Below are 19,149 nucleotides of genomic sequence, written 5' to 3'. Positions count from 1 at the left end.
CTTTTAGCTATCGAGCTCCTCTTCTGTGAGGAGCTTGATAGCTGTCCACCTCCAAAGTCCATTATGAGTTTTGGAGGTGGACATGGTCAACACTTTTAAGAGTAGGCATAAGACTTTACTTCTTTATAGAGCTTATAGTTAGGGCTGGTTCAGCTCAGCCCTTAGTTATGCTGTAACAGGACCAGACTGCTGGGGGTTAGTGTCCCCCCCCCCTCTCCCTGTCTGTCTCTTTCAGGGTTATGCAGGCTCAGTATTGGTTGAAGATGCAGTCACGTCTCCTTTTACTGAAAACTCTCCCCCTCTCCCTCACCATCTGTAAACATACATGTCTCAGTAATGCAGTTCATGCATGTTACTAACTAAACTTCTTCCCTGGAGTTTCTGTGCTCTCTCATCCAGCAGGTTCCGATGGATCGTGGCTGCTGCTGTGGTCCTGCTTGACATCTACTACATATATTATTACTCTCTGACTTGATTTATATTACAATGAAGGTGTATAAAGCATGACATGAATATAGAAGATATTTCATCCTAAAAAATTGTCATATGTCACAACCTAAATTATCCTATTTTGTGTGTGGTTGTCGTTGTTGTTTGTTATGTTTTTCTCCTGACAGTGGCAAAGTGTGAGATGACACATGGGAACCTGCGCAGTTTTACACACAGTAAACCAGGCACCACAGGTCGCAGAGATCGCACAGTTCACAGTTTGTAGTTCAGCATAAAAGTTCAAAATAAAATATTTACTATACATTTCAACCAGTGTCAGTCTCTGTTTCACTCTCTAATTGTGGCTTAAGTACCTAACACATTCATGAATCTGATCGATCAATAATATCTTCCCTGCACTCGATATCTCATAGTTTTACATATCAGCCAACATTATTGTCTACATCCTCATAAATATAGAAGTGACTTGCTTATTATAACATATTACAAGTACAAGTAATACTGCACTGCACGTATAGTAAGTAACACCTACTGTGTATGGGAGCCTAAAGAAAAGTTAACTGCACCAGTACCAGCTTCAGAACATATTGTATATTATATGTTTCTACCTTTTTGTAATATGTCATGTTTAGATGCAGTGACAATTGCACATTTGGAGTTGTGGTCATATGTGGTTTTTATATATATATACAGGGTATTAGAAAAAAATTGACATTTTTTGCTATTTTTCTTTCTAAAAAGTCTGTTGATCAAATGCTGATTTTCAAAACATTCTAGAGGAAAACAGAGATAAAATAATCTGAACAGTAACAGTGATCTGGGATGATGATGGAGGCTTCAATGGATTATTCTGTTTCAATCAATAGGTTCGTATATCTATGACAATAATTTGATAAGTTTAACAGGTTGGTTTAGGCCTGGCAATACTGGAAATATTCACAAACTTTGGTTTTTGAAGAATGTTTATCTTTTTTGGGATGAAGCTATCTGGCAAAATGACACAGCCCTTTAACCTCATCTGTATGTCTATCATGTGGCTATGATACTGGATTTTGGTTTGATGCATATGCAGGTTACAGCTGGGGAATGGCAGTATGTTGTGGATTGATTTGGCATGTTCAACCACTGTTACACCAAACTCTCTCACTTATAACATGATAAAGGCCTCTTACTCAGTGTCATGGATTTTCTGTAGTTTTGGGGACACAGGGCCAAAGTCTGAGGCAATAAGTCAGATCAAAGAAGGCAATGTTTATAAAATGGGAGTTTACTTATGTCATTATATATATCCAGGAATATGTGCCTGAGGATAGTTGTCATGAATTCAATATTAAATCAAAGTATTCCTTAATTACCATAGCTGACACGAGTTCTCCATAGTTGCCTGCTGTCTCAGGATCTGTCTCCAAAAAGGACCAGGGAGCGCTAACATGTTATGTTCTAAACTGATGAAGAAAATGCACATTAAACATAACATAAACTTACTGAGTGAAGTAATGTCAAGAGGATTCCTTTAGCTCCTTTTGGGTTGGTTCCTTGATCAATGCAATACAGAATCATTCATCTGGTTTTATGTAATGTCCTTAAAACATGTCAAAATGAGGCTCACTGGTCTGTGTGGCCTCCATATGCCTGTATGACCTCCCTACAACACCTGGGCATGCTCCTGATGAAGTGGCAGATGCTCTCCTGATGGATCTCCTCCCAGACTCCAGGACTAAAGCATCTGCCCACTCCTGGACATTTTGTGGTGCAGTTGGTGGATGGAGCGAGACATGATGTCCCAGATGTTCTCAATTGGATTCAGGTCTGGGGAATGGGCGGGCCAGTCCACAGCATCAATGCCTTCATCTTGCAGGAACTGCTGACACACTCCAGCCACATGAGGTCTAGGATTGTCGTGCATTAGGAGGAACCCGGGGCCAACCGCACCAGCATATGGTCTCACAAGGGGTCTGAGGATCTCATCTCAGTACCTAATGGCAGTCAGGCTACCTCTGCCGAACACATGGAGGGCTGTGCAGCTCCCCAAAGAAATGCCACCCCACACCAAAACTGACCCACTGCCAAACTCATGCTGGAGGATGTTGCAGGCAGCAGAAGGTTCTCCACGGCATCTCCAGACTCTGTCACAAGTGCTCAGTGTGAACCTGCCTTCATCTGTGAGGAGCAAAGTTGCCAATCTTTGTGTTCTCTGGCAAATGCCAAACATCCGGCATGGTGTTGGGCTGTAAGCACAACCCCCACCTGTGGACGTCGGGCCCTCATAACACCCTCATGGAGTCAGTTTCTGACCGTTTGAGCAGACGTGCACATTTGTGGCCTGCTGGAGGTCATTTTGCACAGCTCTGGCCTTTCTTTCCTACCCCACAGTACCTTCCCTTACCATTCGTTTCCTACTCTTTTACTTCTTCTTTGATGACGGTTGCCTTTCTAGATAAGCAATTTCATTTGCTCTGGGGCGAGTCACTGGCTCGGGTGCATTCTGGGACTGTCAGTTCACCAGTGTGCTGGCATGCTTCTTAAAAAACACACCACTACAGCAAACATCTCAATTGTACTTGTTGATTTCTTCGACAAAACACTGAACAAAAAATTTATTTGTGAGTGTGCTGCCTGGTGCTTTTAAATTTTGTGATAATTTGAGCAGCCCAGAAAGCATCCCATAAATTAAATTATGTTATCGTATCTGAACATGTACACTAGTCATTAAATTAGATGGGAAAGAATGATTCAGGGTAAACAACTGCACCAAGGAAATTCCATTTTTCTTCTCAAAATGTAAAATGTCTGTTGAAAAATCACATTAAACAGAGATGTGATTAACTTTTTATTTTACCAAACATAACATCAATGATGACACAATCAGTCTTCATCAGAAGTGCTCAAATCACTCTCAGTGGCATCGTCTGGAATGTCCTCCTCCTCCGAGTCCATTTCCAGGAGTGGTTGGTGGCTGAGGATTCTCTTGTACACGTCCTTTACTTTGAGCATTTCAGCTTTCAGTTCACTTTGTTTTTAAAAACCAGGCTACAGAGTCCCTTCTGTGCATTCTCCGACATGCCAACAAAGGAGGCTGTAAAAAGAACAAAACAAATAAATATAAGTAAAAAAAACCAAACAAACAAAAAAACCCTCACCTCATAAACACAAGGAATTAGGATCCTGTAATTAAACATTTTTTTTAAAGGGAGAAGGCAGTGTTAGCTAGCAATCTAGATATAGGTAAAAGATCCAGTAAGACTTTAGCATCTGCTCTTATTTTCAATCGATTCATCAAAAAATTAATAAATAAAAGATGGGCTTACAGTCTGAGGAGATTGTCCCCAACACCACAGATCACATTCGCAACACTGTCCAGTGATGCCGCATCTCCCTGCAAAGGATCATCTCCTCCTCTCTCAGGCACCTCACAGCCATCACCTTCTCAAAGACCTTTCTCTTTGTCCGGAGGTCAGCAGCAGCTACAGTTTAACAACATCAGATGGGAAAACATAGTAGCATATTATGATTCAAGAACAAAACATTCAACTACTGCTCAGATACTGGGAGTTTGTTTAAAAGGGATATTTAGAAATCAAGAGCTTACGTTCACTTGTGCTCTGCCAGGGCCAAATGTCGGTCAGCATGAGGGCATCACTGGATACGATTTGCTTTGTTGGTTCAGCGAGCTTGTTGTAGTCGTCAACAGCAGCCGCCAAGCGTTTCTTCTCAACTAAGATGACCTTGCGAATTCTGTGTCGCCTCTTGTTGCCATCTGTAAATAATCATAAAAAATTCACACCTTCACATAATGTATATAGTTACATTTTAATCTACACTCATCAATTTATTTGCTAGAACAAATCACATCCAGCTTAAACAAACCTGGATCTGATTTTATTCTGTTTACAAAGTAGCTGTACAAACTAAGTATCAAACGGTCCATTTCAAAGAAACTGGGACGTACCATTTTGTCTGTAAAGACTTTGTGTTCGCACTCTGATGACGATGACAAGCTCCTCTATTCGTGCTTGCAACGCTCCAAGGCTGCCATCAGTTTGATCACTTTCTAAGTGAGAGGAATATTAATCAGAATACAGGATGAGTAACAGTCACCAAACTACAGTGGACTCTGTAATCACTGACTTGATGACATTCATTATAAGACATCTGTAGCCTTCATGCGCTGCATTATCATTAGATAACAAGTATGTTGGTGTTCAGGTTTATAAAACCAATTAGTACGACATCATTTCAACCCAGGTTCTATCCAATTTGATGAAACGCAACAACTCTGCCATAAATTCTGCTTTTACAAGGCTTATTTTTCATTGTTTGTTGACACTGTCAGAAAGATCTTAATTCTACCTTAAGTTCTTTAATGAGGCCATGGTGGGTCCTATTGTTATACACGAGTGCATTATACTGAGACTCACCTTCAGCCCATTTCTACACATCGGCCACCCATTGCTGCAGTGTGTCGTCATCCACACCCAGCTCATTTTTGGTCGCATTCAGGCTCTCCACTTGTTCTCTAAGGATCCTTATGATCTAAGAATACATTAATAAATGTCATTCATATTGACATTAAAAGAGTACTGGTGTTTTCCCCCATTACCACACACATTAAAATGGTTTTTGAAAAAAAAAAAAAAAAAAATCACCTTTAGATATCTCTGGCTCAAAGTGCGGCCCAGTTGTTCCACTTTCCTTTTGTTCCAGCCCAAAGCCAGGAGGGTCAGCATGTCTGTTCGCCCTGCATTTCAGTTAGTATACAAATAAGAATTAATGAGCAGGAGACTGAGTGGAATCTCAGACACAGACACATACCTGCTTTAGACATGTACTTCGTTGTGATGGCCGCCCTAGACAGGAAACTGTTTACTTGTTCCACCTCTTCTCCAACTGTTGAACCGGCCCCATCCTGAAACGCACCTCCCCATTTGATCTATAGAAAGGAGGTCACAATACATGACTGCTGAATTCATTCAACCTTATAACAAAATGTCTCAAACTAATCCAAAACTACAAGCTGCAGTATACCTCGCGTTTCCAAGTGTGAGCCTTTGCATGCATGACGGAGAGAAAAGGAAGCATTGACAAGAGGTTCCTCAGCTCAGGGCACTGCTGAGCCACCTTGGTTAAATAGGGGAAATATTTACAGGCCACATCGGAGCAAAGGAACGTAATATGTCCTGGGACGTTAGCTGCCAACTTCCTCTGGAGAAAAAGGGGGTAAGCAAAGATCTCCCCTCGAAACATGTTCAATGCAGCTAAGAGGACTCCGTGGCGACAAACAGCTATTTCCATGCCCTCTTCATCCAACTTCCCAGTGGACTTTTTGGACGACTCCTTTGCTGCAGTCCAAGATGAAGATCCGCACAACCCTTTCCCCGGCACCTATACACTCAAAGATTTTAACATAAAAGACATGGCATGATTAAGCCCTATCAGGGACAAACTTTTTAAAACAAATGCATAACAATTAGCTGAATTAGCCTTGAGTCACACGAGACCTCATATCTCTCCAGGACAGCACTGATAACACAAAATAAAAATCATGTTGTTGTTTTTTTTAAATACACATGGTGAGAAAATTAAGTACACATTAAGATAAAGTAAAGTAAATAGTATTACGACAACACCAAGAGAAAAATAAAATAAATATCCACCCATCCATATATGTATACACACACACACACACGTATGTGTATATGGTTATGGCATTAACGTCATTTTAACAAGATTAACGCTAACAGCACTGTGGCGTGGGTGTGGTCTCTGGCCAGCTGCAGAGGAGGGGTGACGCAGTGAGCTCCCGGGGCGGCGCAGGGGCGGGGTGAACAGGTGTGCTGGGATCTGACAGTGATTGTGTCTCTTTATATGTTGGCAGTGACAGTCGGAGGAGGAGGGCGGACGTGACAGCAGAGAGAGAGCTGGAGTGTCTGTGTCCCAGTAAACCACAGTGTTAAATAAAAGTTCTGCTGTCGTCAAATTCGCTCCGGCTTATGTTTCTTGGGTCCAGCGTTACAAGCACTAATATATATGTGTATCTTACATGATTTGTGTGTCTCTGGATGTATTTCACAAACTCAGCAACTTCCTCATCGTTTTCAATGAAGACACCTTCAAAGTTCCTCTGCTCTGAAGTGCTGAACGAACACAGTGACAGTTGTTTGAAAAGAAACATTAAAATACATTTTTCTACAAATCCATATTTGACTTATGTACACAATGCATAACGTACCTTGCATTAGACTGAAAGTGATAAAGCTTGCGGTTTCCATCAATGGGACGGCAAGCATGTCTGGAGTGCAGGCAGGGCAGCTAAAGCATGGCTCCTTGCACATCCTGTCCACCTCAAACTTTACAGCACTCCACTCCAAGAAACTTTTACTGAAGGCATCAGCTGATATTCGGCCAGTCTTTTACATAGAGGACATACAACAAAATATTCAAGGACAGTCATCATAAACATTGATTTGCACAATTTCCTTAAAAAAAAAAAAAAAAAAAGCTATGTACAGTTACAGCACAGTTGCTCTAATATGCACAAAAGGATAGAAATCTTAACCCTGAATTTTGATCTTTATAAATCACATTATTTCTGCTTTAGCTTGTAATGTATAATGGCTTATATTTTGAAAACCACTCATGCATGCCTCCCTTAATTCTCTTTTGTTCCTTTTGCTTTTTGTGCTATTAAAAGAAAGAAACTGATACCTCAAGAGGAAGTGAAATTACAAACTCAAAACAGTGAAAATAAATACGAGTAATTTTTTTTTTAGCAGATAACTGAGCCCATGTATCATCTTGGCAAAAGGCTGCCATCATGTGTTAAAAAGTAGCATCATTACCTAATAGCAATCCACTGTTAAGCCCACAATAAATGCATAATGTATGCTTTCTGGCCACTTTGTCCACCTGTTCAGCTACTCATTGATGGAAATATGTAATCGGCTTTTTTTGGACATAGACATGTTCAGAAAAGCCTGATGACGTTTAAACTGAGGATCAGAATGGGGAAGAAAGGTGATTAGAGTGACTTTGAATGTGGCATACAGTTTCAATTTCACTCTATTTTAGAAACAACTGAGCCACTGGGATCATTCCACACAATCATGTCTAGGGATTACAGAGAATGGTGCGATAATTGTTACATAGATTAAATTGTTATAATGTGGGTTATATGGGTTTAAAATGGTTTAATGACTCCAACAAACCAAACTAAACACTTAAATGTCATTTTAGGATTAATGTTTCGTCAACTTATGACTCGTTTTAAACACAGGCTTGTTTTATTTTATTTTTTTTTAAAGGTAAATACTCATCACAATAACACATAATTCCGTCATCAAGTTGATTTATTTGACAGACCAAACATGATTCATTACAGTCCATCAAAAAGTTGACCATGCAACAATTTTGTCATCACATCCATATATTTTTAAATCACTCTCCAAAAATACAAACACAAATGACTCTTCTCAGTGGTCATATATTATCAATATTATTATGCACAAAATATAAAACTAGCATCCATCTTTGAAATCGATACACTGCTGATGCAGTATTACTTCTCTTGCATGTATATTTATATACACAAAATTAGTGACTATGCAACACATAGTCTCCTTAAACCTCTCGCCATGATATTGCATAATAAATATGAACCGACTTCTAAGACTTAGTTTGAATTAGACAGATGTGCTGGCAGCGAGAAAAAAAAAAAGACTCAGTTAAGACACAATAAATAACCTTTCAATGTGTTTGTGCATACAAGAGCATGAAATAAAGAAACAAAAATGGTCAAGGGCATGAAACATGACCTCCTTGAAGGCCTTCTGTGCATCTGTGTAGGTGCACTCGCATGTGATTGAGATTATGTCATTAACAGAAAAGTCTCCTCAGGGACCCTGAGATAGCCCATGTAGCCAGCAAACAGCCCGTCTGTCCACAACACTGTACAGTACTTGTTAAAATGGGCGAAACCAGCCAGCCCCACAAGAGTTTGGCTCTTTAAGTATCTCTCAGTCAGGCTACCTGCTTTGTTAAAACATCTCAAGTAGGAAAGGGTTGCAATCTGTTACTTCCATGAAACACTGCCAAAGTAAAAAAAGTAAAACCTGTGTAGTTAAATCATTGTTTAGTAGGTTATATTGTTCATGTAGTTTATATTTTTCCAGAGTCCCCTCTAATTTATTTTAATTTTGCCAGCATGAAAATAAAATAAAATGACAGCAGCACAGCTGATCATTTAGTGCACACAAAAATCTTGCACTTTTTTCCCTTTTCACTTCTAACCAATTATCAACATCTAGAACTCTGGATACACAGGACAAAACATTGGGATACAAACTGTATTTTACATAACTACTGCATATGTTGGCCTGTGAGATGGCAGCTGATTTGTCAACTCTGTTTGAAAGAAGTAGTCTACTTTTTATTTCCACCAATGGACTGGAGAATGTTGTTTTTAAGATGTACTCTTAGAAAAGCTCGACTTGTTTGATTTTTGTGTTTTGTTTTGTTTTTTCGGGCATCTTGTTAAGTTAGAGGCCTGACTTATCTTCCTTGAGCAATGACGTCTGTTTCACACTACAACAGCCATCAGAAAGCGATGACGCAAATGACATCCACTCTGTGCTTCACACTTCATTCATCAGCCTGCTATCAGGCTCAGCTCCTGTTGGGGCAGCCTAACACTGCTTCAGGGGAGCAGTGACACTGCCTTCATATAATCTGTACAAATTTTCTTTGTCATCTCCTTTCCTTTATTTATTCTCTTCGACTCTGAATTATTTGCTTTCTGCTTAGCTTTTCGCTCGTCTGCTTTGGTTCCTGCTTTCTCTTTCTGTCACCTCTTTCCCCTCACTGAGCTGCTTCCCTCAGTGTTGCAAGAGGAAGTTTGTTGCCATATTAATGTCATTATTTGAAGCTCTGAGCGCCTCGAGGGCATCGATCCTGGAAAAGCCCATTTCCACTAAACGTGCAACCTGTAGGACACAAGATAAAATCAGCTCAAACTTAAGCACAGAAACACACACATACAGGAACACTGAAGTAAACGTCTACCTGTTCTTCTGCTACAGGGGAGTTGTCCAGAAAAGGTGGCTGTGTGGATTGGTGGGCTTGAGGCTGAGGATGGGGCTGCACTGGGACGCGGTTCTGTCCTCTGTGTCTCAGTGAAGGGAATAACCTTGTCCACTGTAGCAACCCGCTCTGCACAAATACACAGACAAAAGCAGTATCTAATACTTTGTAATACTAATCACTTCCATCTAGACAAGAACCAATTGAATACTAATATCAGATATCTGTCAGATACTCTGATAGCTCAGTGATTGTACAGCATACATCCTTAATGACTTAAAAAAATGTTCCTCTTCTCATGTTTTCTGACTCTTTTTCACTAGCTCTGCATTTGGCTAAGTTCAGTGTCACTACTGGTAGCATGAGTTGATATCTGGACCCTACAGACGCTACACAGGAACTTTGATAACTTCAAATTTGTGCACCTACCTACTTAAATGATCATGGTTAAATGTCTGACTACAACCGTAACTGTAAGCACACTTCCCTCTTTCTTTCATTGCTGTATCGCATACTGTCATGTGGCCTTAGAAGCAAAATCAATTTCTGAGAAACTGGGTGGTCTATGCATAGGTTCAGTTTTAAGTCTTTGTGTGCATCTACCTGTGGCTGATGTCTGGCATTCCTCCTGGCCTCGTTGTACTCGGCCAGTAGCAGCTGTTGGTCGAGCAGCTCCATCCTCTGCTGCCTCTGAACGTCAAGAGTGGCACCCATCCCCAGAGGTGTCTCGCTGGTAGGTTGGGAGCCTTGACAAACACAGATATAAACAACAGATTCGTCTTAAAAATATCATAACATATCTGTACACGAGTGGATAAGTGCTATGAAGGATCATTTAGCACAAATTCAGTTTTTCTACGAGGTTTCAGGACCTCATATCCTATATAGTGGTGAACAAACTAGATTACTATTATCATGTTTCACTTCAGTCAGGGAACAATAGTTCAGTTAGGGAATTTGACATTGTTAAGCACTGACTATTTTGAGGCCGATAAGCACTCTAAAAGGCTTAAAAATCAGTGAGCGGGACATTAGGGATTAGAGAGGAAGAGCTACTTAAAACAAAACATTAAAAGGTAAGTAATCTATCGAGGAAATGTTTTAAGAGGTAAAAGTAATCTGCACATTAACATAAAAAGCTCATTCTTAGTTTAACTCCATCTGTTCACACATTATTTAATAAAACTTAATCTATGAGTTCATAGATTGGTGAGCTGATGACAATATCCCATCAGCCTTTTATAGCTGAGAGGTAAAAATCTTTTTAACCAGCAGTTAAAAAGATTAGCCAGCAGTGACAGCGGTACATCTTATTATTTTAAGTCACTCTGCATCACAGCACTAGTCAAATGCCTAAAAGGTACGTATATTATTATTATCATTAAGTCAGGCAGAAAGAGACAACAACCCCACGTCAGGCTCTGCAACTCTTGTCCTTGTAAAAGGGATTTAGACAGGATTTGTGTTTGTTATTACGAAAGGATGGACTCACTTGAAAAGACTGGCTCCAGAATATATTGTCCAATACGAGACACCCAGGCGGGGACAAACAGGATCTTCTGTAACCGTAGGACACTGGAGTGGTACAGTCCACCTGAGATCTGAAAGGCATATTTATAAAAGTACATGTGGACATAATACAGAAATAGCAATCTTTACTGAATACAGATTAAATTACACAGTAGAAAGTAAGGCAACAATATTAAGTGCTTCCACAGATATAAACTAGTATAGGGCTGTAAGTAAAGCTGGAGTTAAAAAAAAATGTTCCTCTCCAATAAATCCTTTGTTTATTTTCCTCAGTTGCTTTAGTGATAAGATGTCAAAGTCTATGATCATGTCTTCAAAAGCTTTGCTTGGTCTAATCAGCTTTCCAAATCTTAAAACCCTGTAATGTGAAAAAGACAGTCGCCTCCCCTTTTTTTATTCCAAGGATTTAGGCATAAAGAAAATCATAATAATAAAAAAAAAGGTCCTTACTAAGTTCTAAATATAGCCTCAGATGAACAACACGTGTCATATTACACCTAATCATTATTTATTTAACAAAACTTAAGCCAAAATGGAGAACCAGTGTCTGAAAAAAATAATCCCATCTCATGATTCAATAGCTGTTTGACTATCAGGCTCTCACTTCCTTGTAGAGGATTTCTGGGCAGCTCTTCTTTACAATGGTTCTTCAGTCCATGGAGGTTTGTGGGTATTTGTTTTAGCACAGCTCTCTCCAAGATCCTGCCACAGCATTTCAATTAAGTTGAGGTTTGGATTTTAACTGGACCATTGCAACCCCTTGATTCTTTTCTTTTTCAGCCAATTTGTTGGTGATTGCTGTACTTTGGGAACACTCTCTTGTTGCATGACACAGTTAGCTAAGCTAAGTTTTAGCAGTTGGACAGATAGCTTCACATTTGACTCTAGAATACTTTGGTATACAGAGGACTTGATGGTCAACAAAACAAACCATCACCCCTCTACCACTGTATTTGAGAGTTGGAATGAGACGTATATGTTGTGTTTGATACTTGCTTAATGTGGAACTGTGCATTATGGCCAAACATCTCCACTTTGCTCGTCTGTCCACGGAACATTGCTCCAGCAGTCTTTGTTTTAGATGCAACTTTGCAAACACAAGCTCTGCTCACATGTCTTTTTTAAAGACGTGTTAGCAAACTCTTCCAAAGAAGCCATATTTTCCGAGTTTTTTAAACTGTACAGTCATAAACTTTAACATTTAATATGGTAATTAAGCCCTGAGATCTAGCTCTTGGGTGTTTTGTCATTTTTCTGAGCATTGTATCATGTGACCTTGGGTGAATTTGTTGTATGAAATGTTTTCCACTTGTGAATAATCTTTCATTAGAGAATGATGGACTTCAAATCGTTTTGCATTTGCCTTCCCATATTGATGTGCAGCAACATTCTCTATTCTAAGATCATTGCTGATGTCATTCTTCCATGGCATTGTATTAACAGACACCTGAATGCTCCACTGACAAACCTTCTGCCTTTATAGAGGTGCTCACACTTAGATTAGCATCTGTTACTACTTATAAATAATAGACTTACATTAAAACCTTGGAACTGAAAGTAGGCAGACTTTCTTTCTCACGTGACTATATATATTTTTTAATCAATCAATCAATCAATCAATCAATCAATCAACTGTTTGATTAATACTGAAATGCTGGTATCCTTTCATTTTGATTTCCTTGACTCATATTGCACACGGAGTCCTTGATGATCACCATTATTTATCCCTCCTGGTCATGAATAGCTTATGTTTTAAATGCTGGTACACATGCTAGATATACATTCAAAAGACAAGAAGAATTTATTTACTCACCAATCCACTGAGTGCAAGGAGCCACATAAAAGGACTGGAAGTCAGCAGCTGTATCACAAAGAACAGGATGATAAAACAGAGATCAGTAAGAATTCAAACTTAAAAGTGAAACAGACTTCCACGTGTCCATAGGGATTTACCTGTAAGCCTACTATGTAGACCAGGGACTTGTTGGTGATGTGGATGCGACCCAGTACCTGTGTGACTGGCATCCTGGGGATCGACAGGTAGAAAGGCACAAACAGAGAGAAGACTGGGGCAAGCCTGTGGGAGGCGAGAGGGAAAAATCAAGAGGATTGACGTTTGGGCTCCCTTGTGAACTTATATTGATTTTTATGCATTTTGATCTTTTATGTTAAGTTTACATGTATGTAAATAAAACTGCCATTGTCTCTTTTGTGGAGGTGGATTGTAAACTGATTATCTAATACATCATGAATCATGAAAAAAAATATGGTCATGAAAACTGTTTGATTGCAGAATTGTCGCAGGCCATAAAACTGAAAAAGTCTACTTTTATTTTAGTGATGCTGCACGTGCGTTATAATCAGTGTTGGTCAAGTTACTTGAAAAAAGTAATCGGTAACTAATTACTGATTACTTCCCCAAAAAAGTAATCCCGTTACTTTACTGATTACTTATTTTCAAAAGTAATTACTTAGTTACTTTTTAAAAACACGATTTACAACCTGAATAGGTGATAAAGCGATAGATCTGTCAACCCAATTCTACTTTTTCTGCATAATCCATCATACAAAATGTAATCAAATGGAAAAGTCTTTTTTTTAAACTTGTTTTATCCGTTTTAATCTTTTAACTTTATGCATCAAGCAAAAATTTTATTATATGCACCATTCTCTGACTTGAAGAAATTAGTTTAACATTTAAACCTATTTTCTGCACATTCCAGCACATAAAATAAAATATTTTTTGTGTTTACACTCACTCTTTCAAATAGATGCAAGTGAACCACAGCAGAAAGTAAATAAAATCAAAGACTAGCAGTCCTGTTGCTCTATTTTCACCTGTAAAGCAGGAGTAGGGTAGGCGGAGGTTTACCCTGGTGCAGGTGTGGCGCAGCGGTCAGTGGAAGAATCCGCGAGTTTCTCTGTGAATTTCCCATTACGTCGTTGCACACTCGGAGCTTGTTTAGGGGTTTTTTTCGGTGTAAAAAGAAGTTTTCTTCCCACGCACAACGGACGCTAATGTTTTTGTCACTTTTTATGGAATCAAACTCAAAGTAAGGTCACTACTTCCACGCTTTAAACGCTGCACGCTCATACTCTCTCCCGCACTCGATATATGATCCATTGTTGATCTGCACACAGCTGTTGTCACGAACGTCGCACTCGCTTACGTCACTGTCATGAGACATTCTCGCAAAAAAAAATCACGGTTTTAGTAACGCAGTAACGCAGCGTTCCTACGGGAAAGTAACGGTAATCTAATTACCGTTTTTGCAATAGTAATCCCTTACTTTACTCGTTACTTGAAAAAAGTAATCAGATTACAGTAACGTGTTACAAGTAACGCGTTACTGCCCATCTCTGGTTATAATAAAGTCTACTTACAGTCCCGAAGGCAGTTCTTCCACCTCATAGTAAAACAGAAACTGGAAAGCCTTTGCCAGCAAGAAATCCATCAGTGCAGAAAGACACCAAGTACCAAAAAGAAAGGACTGGTAAAGGGAGAAAAGAGCACCATATAAGATTATCAGAGCAGTACATACCTATAAAAAAAAGAAGAAGAAGAAGAAGAAGAAGAAGAAGAAGAAAAAAAACCCTTCATACTGTGTTACATAAGATGAGTTAAAAGTGACTGAGACCATAAACCTGGTCTCTATCTAAAGTCACAGCTGGGGAGTTTCACTTTCCCACAGACTTCTACAATCAGGCTTCTTTTTATTGGTGGCCATTACAAAGACTAGAGGTTTAAGGCACTTCTAATTTATCTTTACTGTTCACACAGACATGTTAAATCACTCTTTTATATGCAGCCCATGAGTCTACAAACATTTGCACAAACACAAAGCCACCTAAATGAGGAAGTTATGCATTTTCTTCCCTAAAAGGTGAATTCAAAACTGAGATGAAACTCATACTGATTCTGACTGATGATCACACCTATGAAATAATTCTAATTTGGAGAGTCAAAGGAGCTTGCAAAGAAAAGCGTCTGGACTTCTTTAAGTTGCTTGAAGACGTTTCACCTCTCATCCGAGAAGCTTCTTCAGTTCTAAGGTCAAATGGTGGGGAGTCCCAGATTTAAACCTAGTGGGAGTATCCCCCCACAGAGGGACAAAAGGACCCCCTGATGATCCTCTAATCGCCTGAGCCAATTTGGGGAATAATTTTTAAATCGCTTTATACAGCACCATCCACTCTTCACTCTGGTTCAGCTAAATCTCTGGTTACACTCCTTCCTTAAATGTTTTTATCTATCAATAGTTTTTATACTTACAGCAAACTTCCTGGTGCCAAACCTCCTTTCAAAGATTCGAAAGTTGTAAATGAGCAAACTGCTGCAGAATGAGTCCTTGATATCAAGACACACCAGCCTGCCACACAATAATCTCCACACCTAAAACAGAAGGGACTGAAGAGTCATACACAGACACTTGCATCCAAAACATATGAAGAACAAATAAACCCCTGTATAATAATGCCTTTTATGTATATATATTACACATATTATACATATGTGTCCCAAATTTGGCATACTATCTCACATTTCTGAACCAAATACTAGTACATTTTACCATAAATTCCAACAAAGGTTTTATTAAAAACAAAAAACAAACTCAAAATCCATTTAGCAACTTCTCTTAGCACAAATAACATCTCCCCAAGCTCAGACTCAGATGTAATCATGTGACCTAAACGGGGAATTTTAGTTTCGTGATAACAGGTCATTACACATGACGATAAGATAATTCCTGTCACCCCACACACTTCTGCATGGTTGATGGTGTACTACTGAGCAACATAACCAGGTTTTGTGAAAGCAGGCTTGACAACAGTGTATATCACCTTTCTTTGTCAACCCATGCTTTCTGCTTCGGGATCTTATATGCTACTCAGTATATTCAGGTCTAACACTGTCCCACCCCCTGAAGCAGGAAGCATGGACATCTCTTTGTTAACTTTCAGTTAAGAAAGTAAAAGTAATAAAGTAACTTTGTTGACTGATTATTCTTTGTGATAAATAACCTACAAACTTAATCCGTTTTAACCTGTGTTCTATTAGCTGTGTAAAACAAATATGGTGACAAATTAGGACAAGCATAAAAAACATTTATGTATTTTCTGCATCGCCAGGATATATGCAAATTTTTGGAACAGGAAATTTACTCCACAGCTTTATTCTGCAGTTCAACAGGTAAAATGGATTTCTTCAGCAGACAGTCTATAAGCAAAACTTCAGAAAGACCAACAAAGCTGGTGTCTGTCCTCCGAGACAAGGTGTGTTTGTTCAGGGTCTTTAGTCCTGGATCCTTATTGTTTCACCGGTGTAAACTATCAGATGGCACAAGGTGCTGGTTTTAGCGTTCCCTCTATGTTTCACTCCCAAACACACTTGTAGATGCCGGGCCGTACCTGATGCTCCTGTGTGATAGCCTGGAGGTGGTAAACAAACAGGTCTTGGTACTGTGGCAGCAGGGTGAGCATCACAGTTAGCCCATTTAGAACCAGAAGAAGGCTTTTCGACAGAGGAGCCTTGTCTGTCAAAGATACACACACACACAGTATAATTAACAGCAATATAGTAACACCGTCGCTTTGTTCATCGATTTATCTAATATTCTTTAAATATTGCTCAAGAGTTGTGAAGATGGAAGGGCTTATTTGTATACAGAGGCGGGGCACACATAGACACACAGCCACCTCAGTACTACGAAGTTAGCATAATATTCACTTTATTTGAACTTTGAGGCCTTAGCTGAACAAACTGGATACTTGGAAACGTCTAACATAAGGTTCTAATTAACAAACCGAAGCCTTAACTGATAGATACCGTTCTGAGTAAATGAATGACAGCGCAATGCTAACGTCAGGTAGCTAAGCTAGGAGTCCGTTGAGACTCGCTGTGGTTTTAACGGCAAATTCAGGATACTTACAAAGGCCACGAGAACCGGTGGTTGTGAACATGACGTCCAGGTACGTTACGGTGCCCAGGCGACGGCTGTCAATCCAAATATAGCGCCAAAGTGACACTAAAACACCGAAATAAAGTTGGAGACAGGATCCATGCTGTAACCGTGGAAGGAAAGGCAGGGCAAAGGACTCCGCTACGGAAGCCCGACAACAGCTAAAAGGTTTCTCTCGCAGAAGCCCCAAATGTTAAAAGAAATTCGTCCTGTGGGGGTCGCAGTTGTTCTGTGTTGAGCCCGGGAGAAGTCTCGCTGCTCAGACATTTTTATGGATGAACTTCAGATTCAGGTTCAGTTTCAGGTTACTTTATTTGTACCCATAGGCAGGTTCGGTCTGCTGTAGGGAGTCATTCATCCTTACGTGTGCATTTTCGATACATACACAGATCACAGATAAACACATGCTTAGAGAATCCACATAGCATCGTGTAGGAAAGCTACAATATGTCTATCTGACTGATAGCTGATGGAAGAAAGCTGTTTTTAAAATTTGATGCTGTGCACTTTGAGACCAAAAGCCTTCAACCAGTAGGAAGAAATTGAAACCTACTATGCAAACGGTGCAAATCATCAAGTAAAATCAAACCAACTGCTGTAACCATCTGGTGTATGCTGGGTTCAGCCTGTCAAACCATTTAACAATTTCATTAAGTGAGTTTGTGTTCTTTACAGATATATATCCATTACCATGAGACCAAGGAAAGGGATAAAACAGATTCAGTAAAAGCACAGTAAAATAATACCATCATGGTTTTATCAATCTGGAAACAAGAAAACCTTCTCATGCACGGCAGTCGCTGATGCCCTTTTTATAAGTGCAGCTTCACACTCATTCGTTTCTGTGAACGTTTTCTGATTCGTTTTGCCATCAGTTCCCAAAGACATGCCACAGCTCACTGTTTTCTGTTGCTTCAAGTGCTTCGTAAATTAAAAAGTTTTAAATTAAATTTTATTTGCATCTACTATGATAAGAAAATGCTGTATGTTGCTCAAAAGAGCAATTTTATTTTAAGGCACTCATATACTATATTGATACTCATATACCCATATCACACCATCTCTGAGAGCCAGGTCACCTCCATCAGCCAGCGACAACCATTAGGTCTGTATCCTCAGGTTAAAAGCTACTCCAATAACAACTGGGTTTTTGTATCCATGATGAAATATCAGGCATTTCAACAGTACAGATGCTGCAGCTGGATGACCCTCAGAAAGGCAGTATTTTTTACACACGGTGCCCCCTTGCTGTTATCTTATAAACTAATCCAAGGGGATTATCAAGGCCTGAAGTCTGATCTTTAACCTCGTCACCTATGACTATTGTTAGGTATGTAATAAGCATTTATGCAGCACAGCAGATGTTTATAACTTCAGCTTTCTCAAAGAGTGCTACCCATGTAAATTATTCTGTGGCCTTTGAGCAGGATGTAACTACACAAGTCTAGCTTAATGACTTTTTCTTATGGTCATCTGGCGTCACGCACACAGTGTCATATCTTGTCAAGGTCCAGACTTCCTTTGCAGAGGCCCTGCTTTGTCTTATTGTCAAATTGCTGCCAGTTTTAGTCACATCAAAATGTGTGTATAGCTTCTTGCCTGGGTGTGATAGCTCCAGAACCAGTCGATCCAAAGCCTAGTGCATTTGAAAAGATATGGCGAACAGCTGTCTAATAGTGTTGCACTTTCCCCATCATCAACAGATGCAGTTGTGTTAGTTCCCATTGGTTAGTTCCCACCCATTAGGTCTATTTGGCTGCCTGTGGTCAGATGTGACTGCAAAGCAGAGCTCAGTAACAGCTTGCTAATTGTGTTTCAGACCTTCTCTGTCACTGATGTAGGAGTGAGGTCTAAAAAGGTTGCTTTGCCCCTGTTCTCAATCAAAGATAATCAGATTAAACAGCACAGAGATGTGTGTATGTATGTGTTTGTGTGTGCTTACCAATAAAGAGACTCCAGATTTGGAGACAGCCTTGACTCCTGCTGTTTGCTTTGTTCATTAAGAGGAGATGAGCAGATGGTTTGCTGGTCTGTTGTGCAGTGCACACATGCAGGCACACATACACACACACACACGCACGCACATGCAAATACACATATACACATGCATGCTCGGTCCTGTCACCTTAGCTTT

At 39.7% G+C, this 19,149-nt stretch overlaps 1 protein-coding gene across 4 annotated transcripts; it reads right to left on the bottom strand.

Moving 5' to 3' along the window:
• Positions 1–3,267: 3,267 nt before the first annotated feature.
• ubac2 (UBA domain containing 2) lies at positions 3,268–17,169 on the bottom strand. Of its 4 annotated transcripts, XM_084948823.1 has the most exons (18): positions 16,986–17,169; positions 16,465–16,589; positions 15,329–15,448; positions 14,440–14,546; positions 13,009–13,132; positions 12,869–12,916; positions 11,018–11,126; positions 10,129–10,271; positions 9,508–9,654; positions 6,680–9,428; positions 5,476–6,584; positions 5,263–5,380; positions 5,097–5,188; positions 4,869–4,983; positions 4,400–4,501; positions 4,040–4,207; positions 3,759–3,914; positions 3,268–3,526 (listed from the first exon to the last, which is right to left on the bottom strand). In XM_084948823.1, exons 1-10 carry the CDS (start codon positions 17,014–17,016, stop codon positions 9,321–9,323), a joined length of 1,062 nt encoding a protein of 353 aa, XP_084804949.1. In that variant the 5' UTR covers positions 17,017–17,169; the 3' UTR covers positions 3,268–3,526; positions 3,759–3,914; positions 4,040–4,207; positions 4,400–4,501; positions 4,869–4,983; positions 5,097–5,188; positions 5,263–5,380; positions 5,476–6,584; positions 6,680–9,320. The 4 variants fall into 4 exon arrangements, with proteins under 4 accessions (XP_084804949.1, XP_084804948.1, XP_084804951.1 ...); XM_084948822.1 differs by having other exon boundaries at positions 5,476–9,428; XM_084948825.1 differs by having other exon boundaries at positions 4,046–4,207; positions 5,476–9,428.
• Positions 17,170–19,149: the final 1,980 nt, after the last annotated feature.

The sequence above is a fragment of the Perissodus microlepis genome, chromosome 13 (assembly GCF_051167445.1).
Source record: "Perissodus microlepis isolate ML-2025 ecotype Zambia chromosome 13, ASM5116744v1, whole genome shotgun sequence".
Classification (NCBI taxonomy): domain Eukaryota; kingdom Metazoa; phylum Chordata; class Actinopteri; order Cichliformes; family Cichlidae; genus Perissodus; species Perissodus microlepis.
This window is presented reverse-complemented; position numbering and strand designations above follow the sequence as displayed.

What these genes read in the sequence shown, in the direction of transcription:
- ubac2 (XM_084948822.1), bottom strand. Translation starts at nt 17,016, where the DNA reads ATGTTCACAACCACCGGTTCTCGTGGCCTTT. An exon ending in CTATCACACAGGAGCATCAG is followed by an intron (nt 15,449 to 16,464) that starts GTACGGCCCGGC and finishes CTTCTGTTTTAG; the next exon opens with GTGTGGAGATTATTGTGTGG. An exon ending in GAAGAACTGCCTTCGGGACT is followed by an intron (nt 13,133 to 14,439) that starts GTAAGTAGACTT and finishes CGCCTCCCACAG; the next exon opens with GCTTGCCCCAGTCTTCTCTC.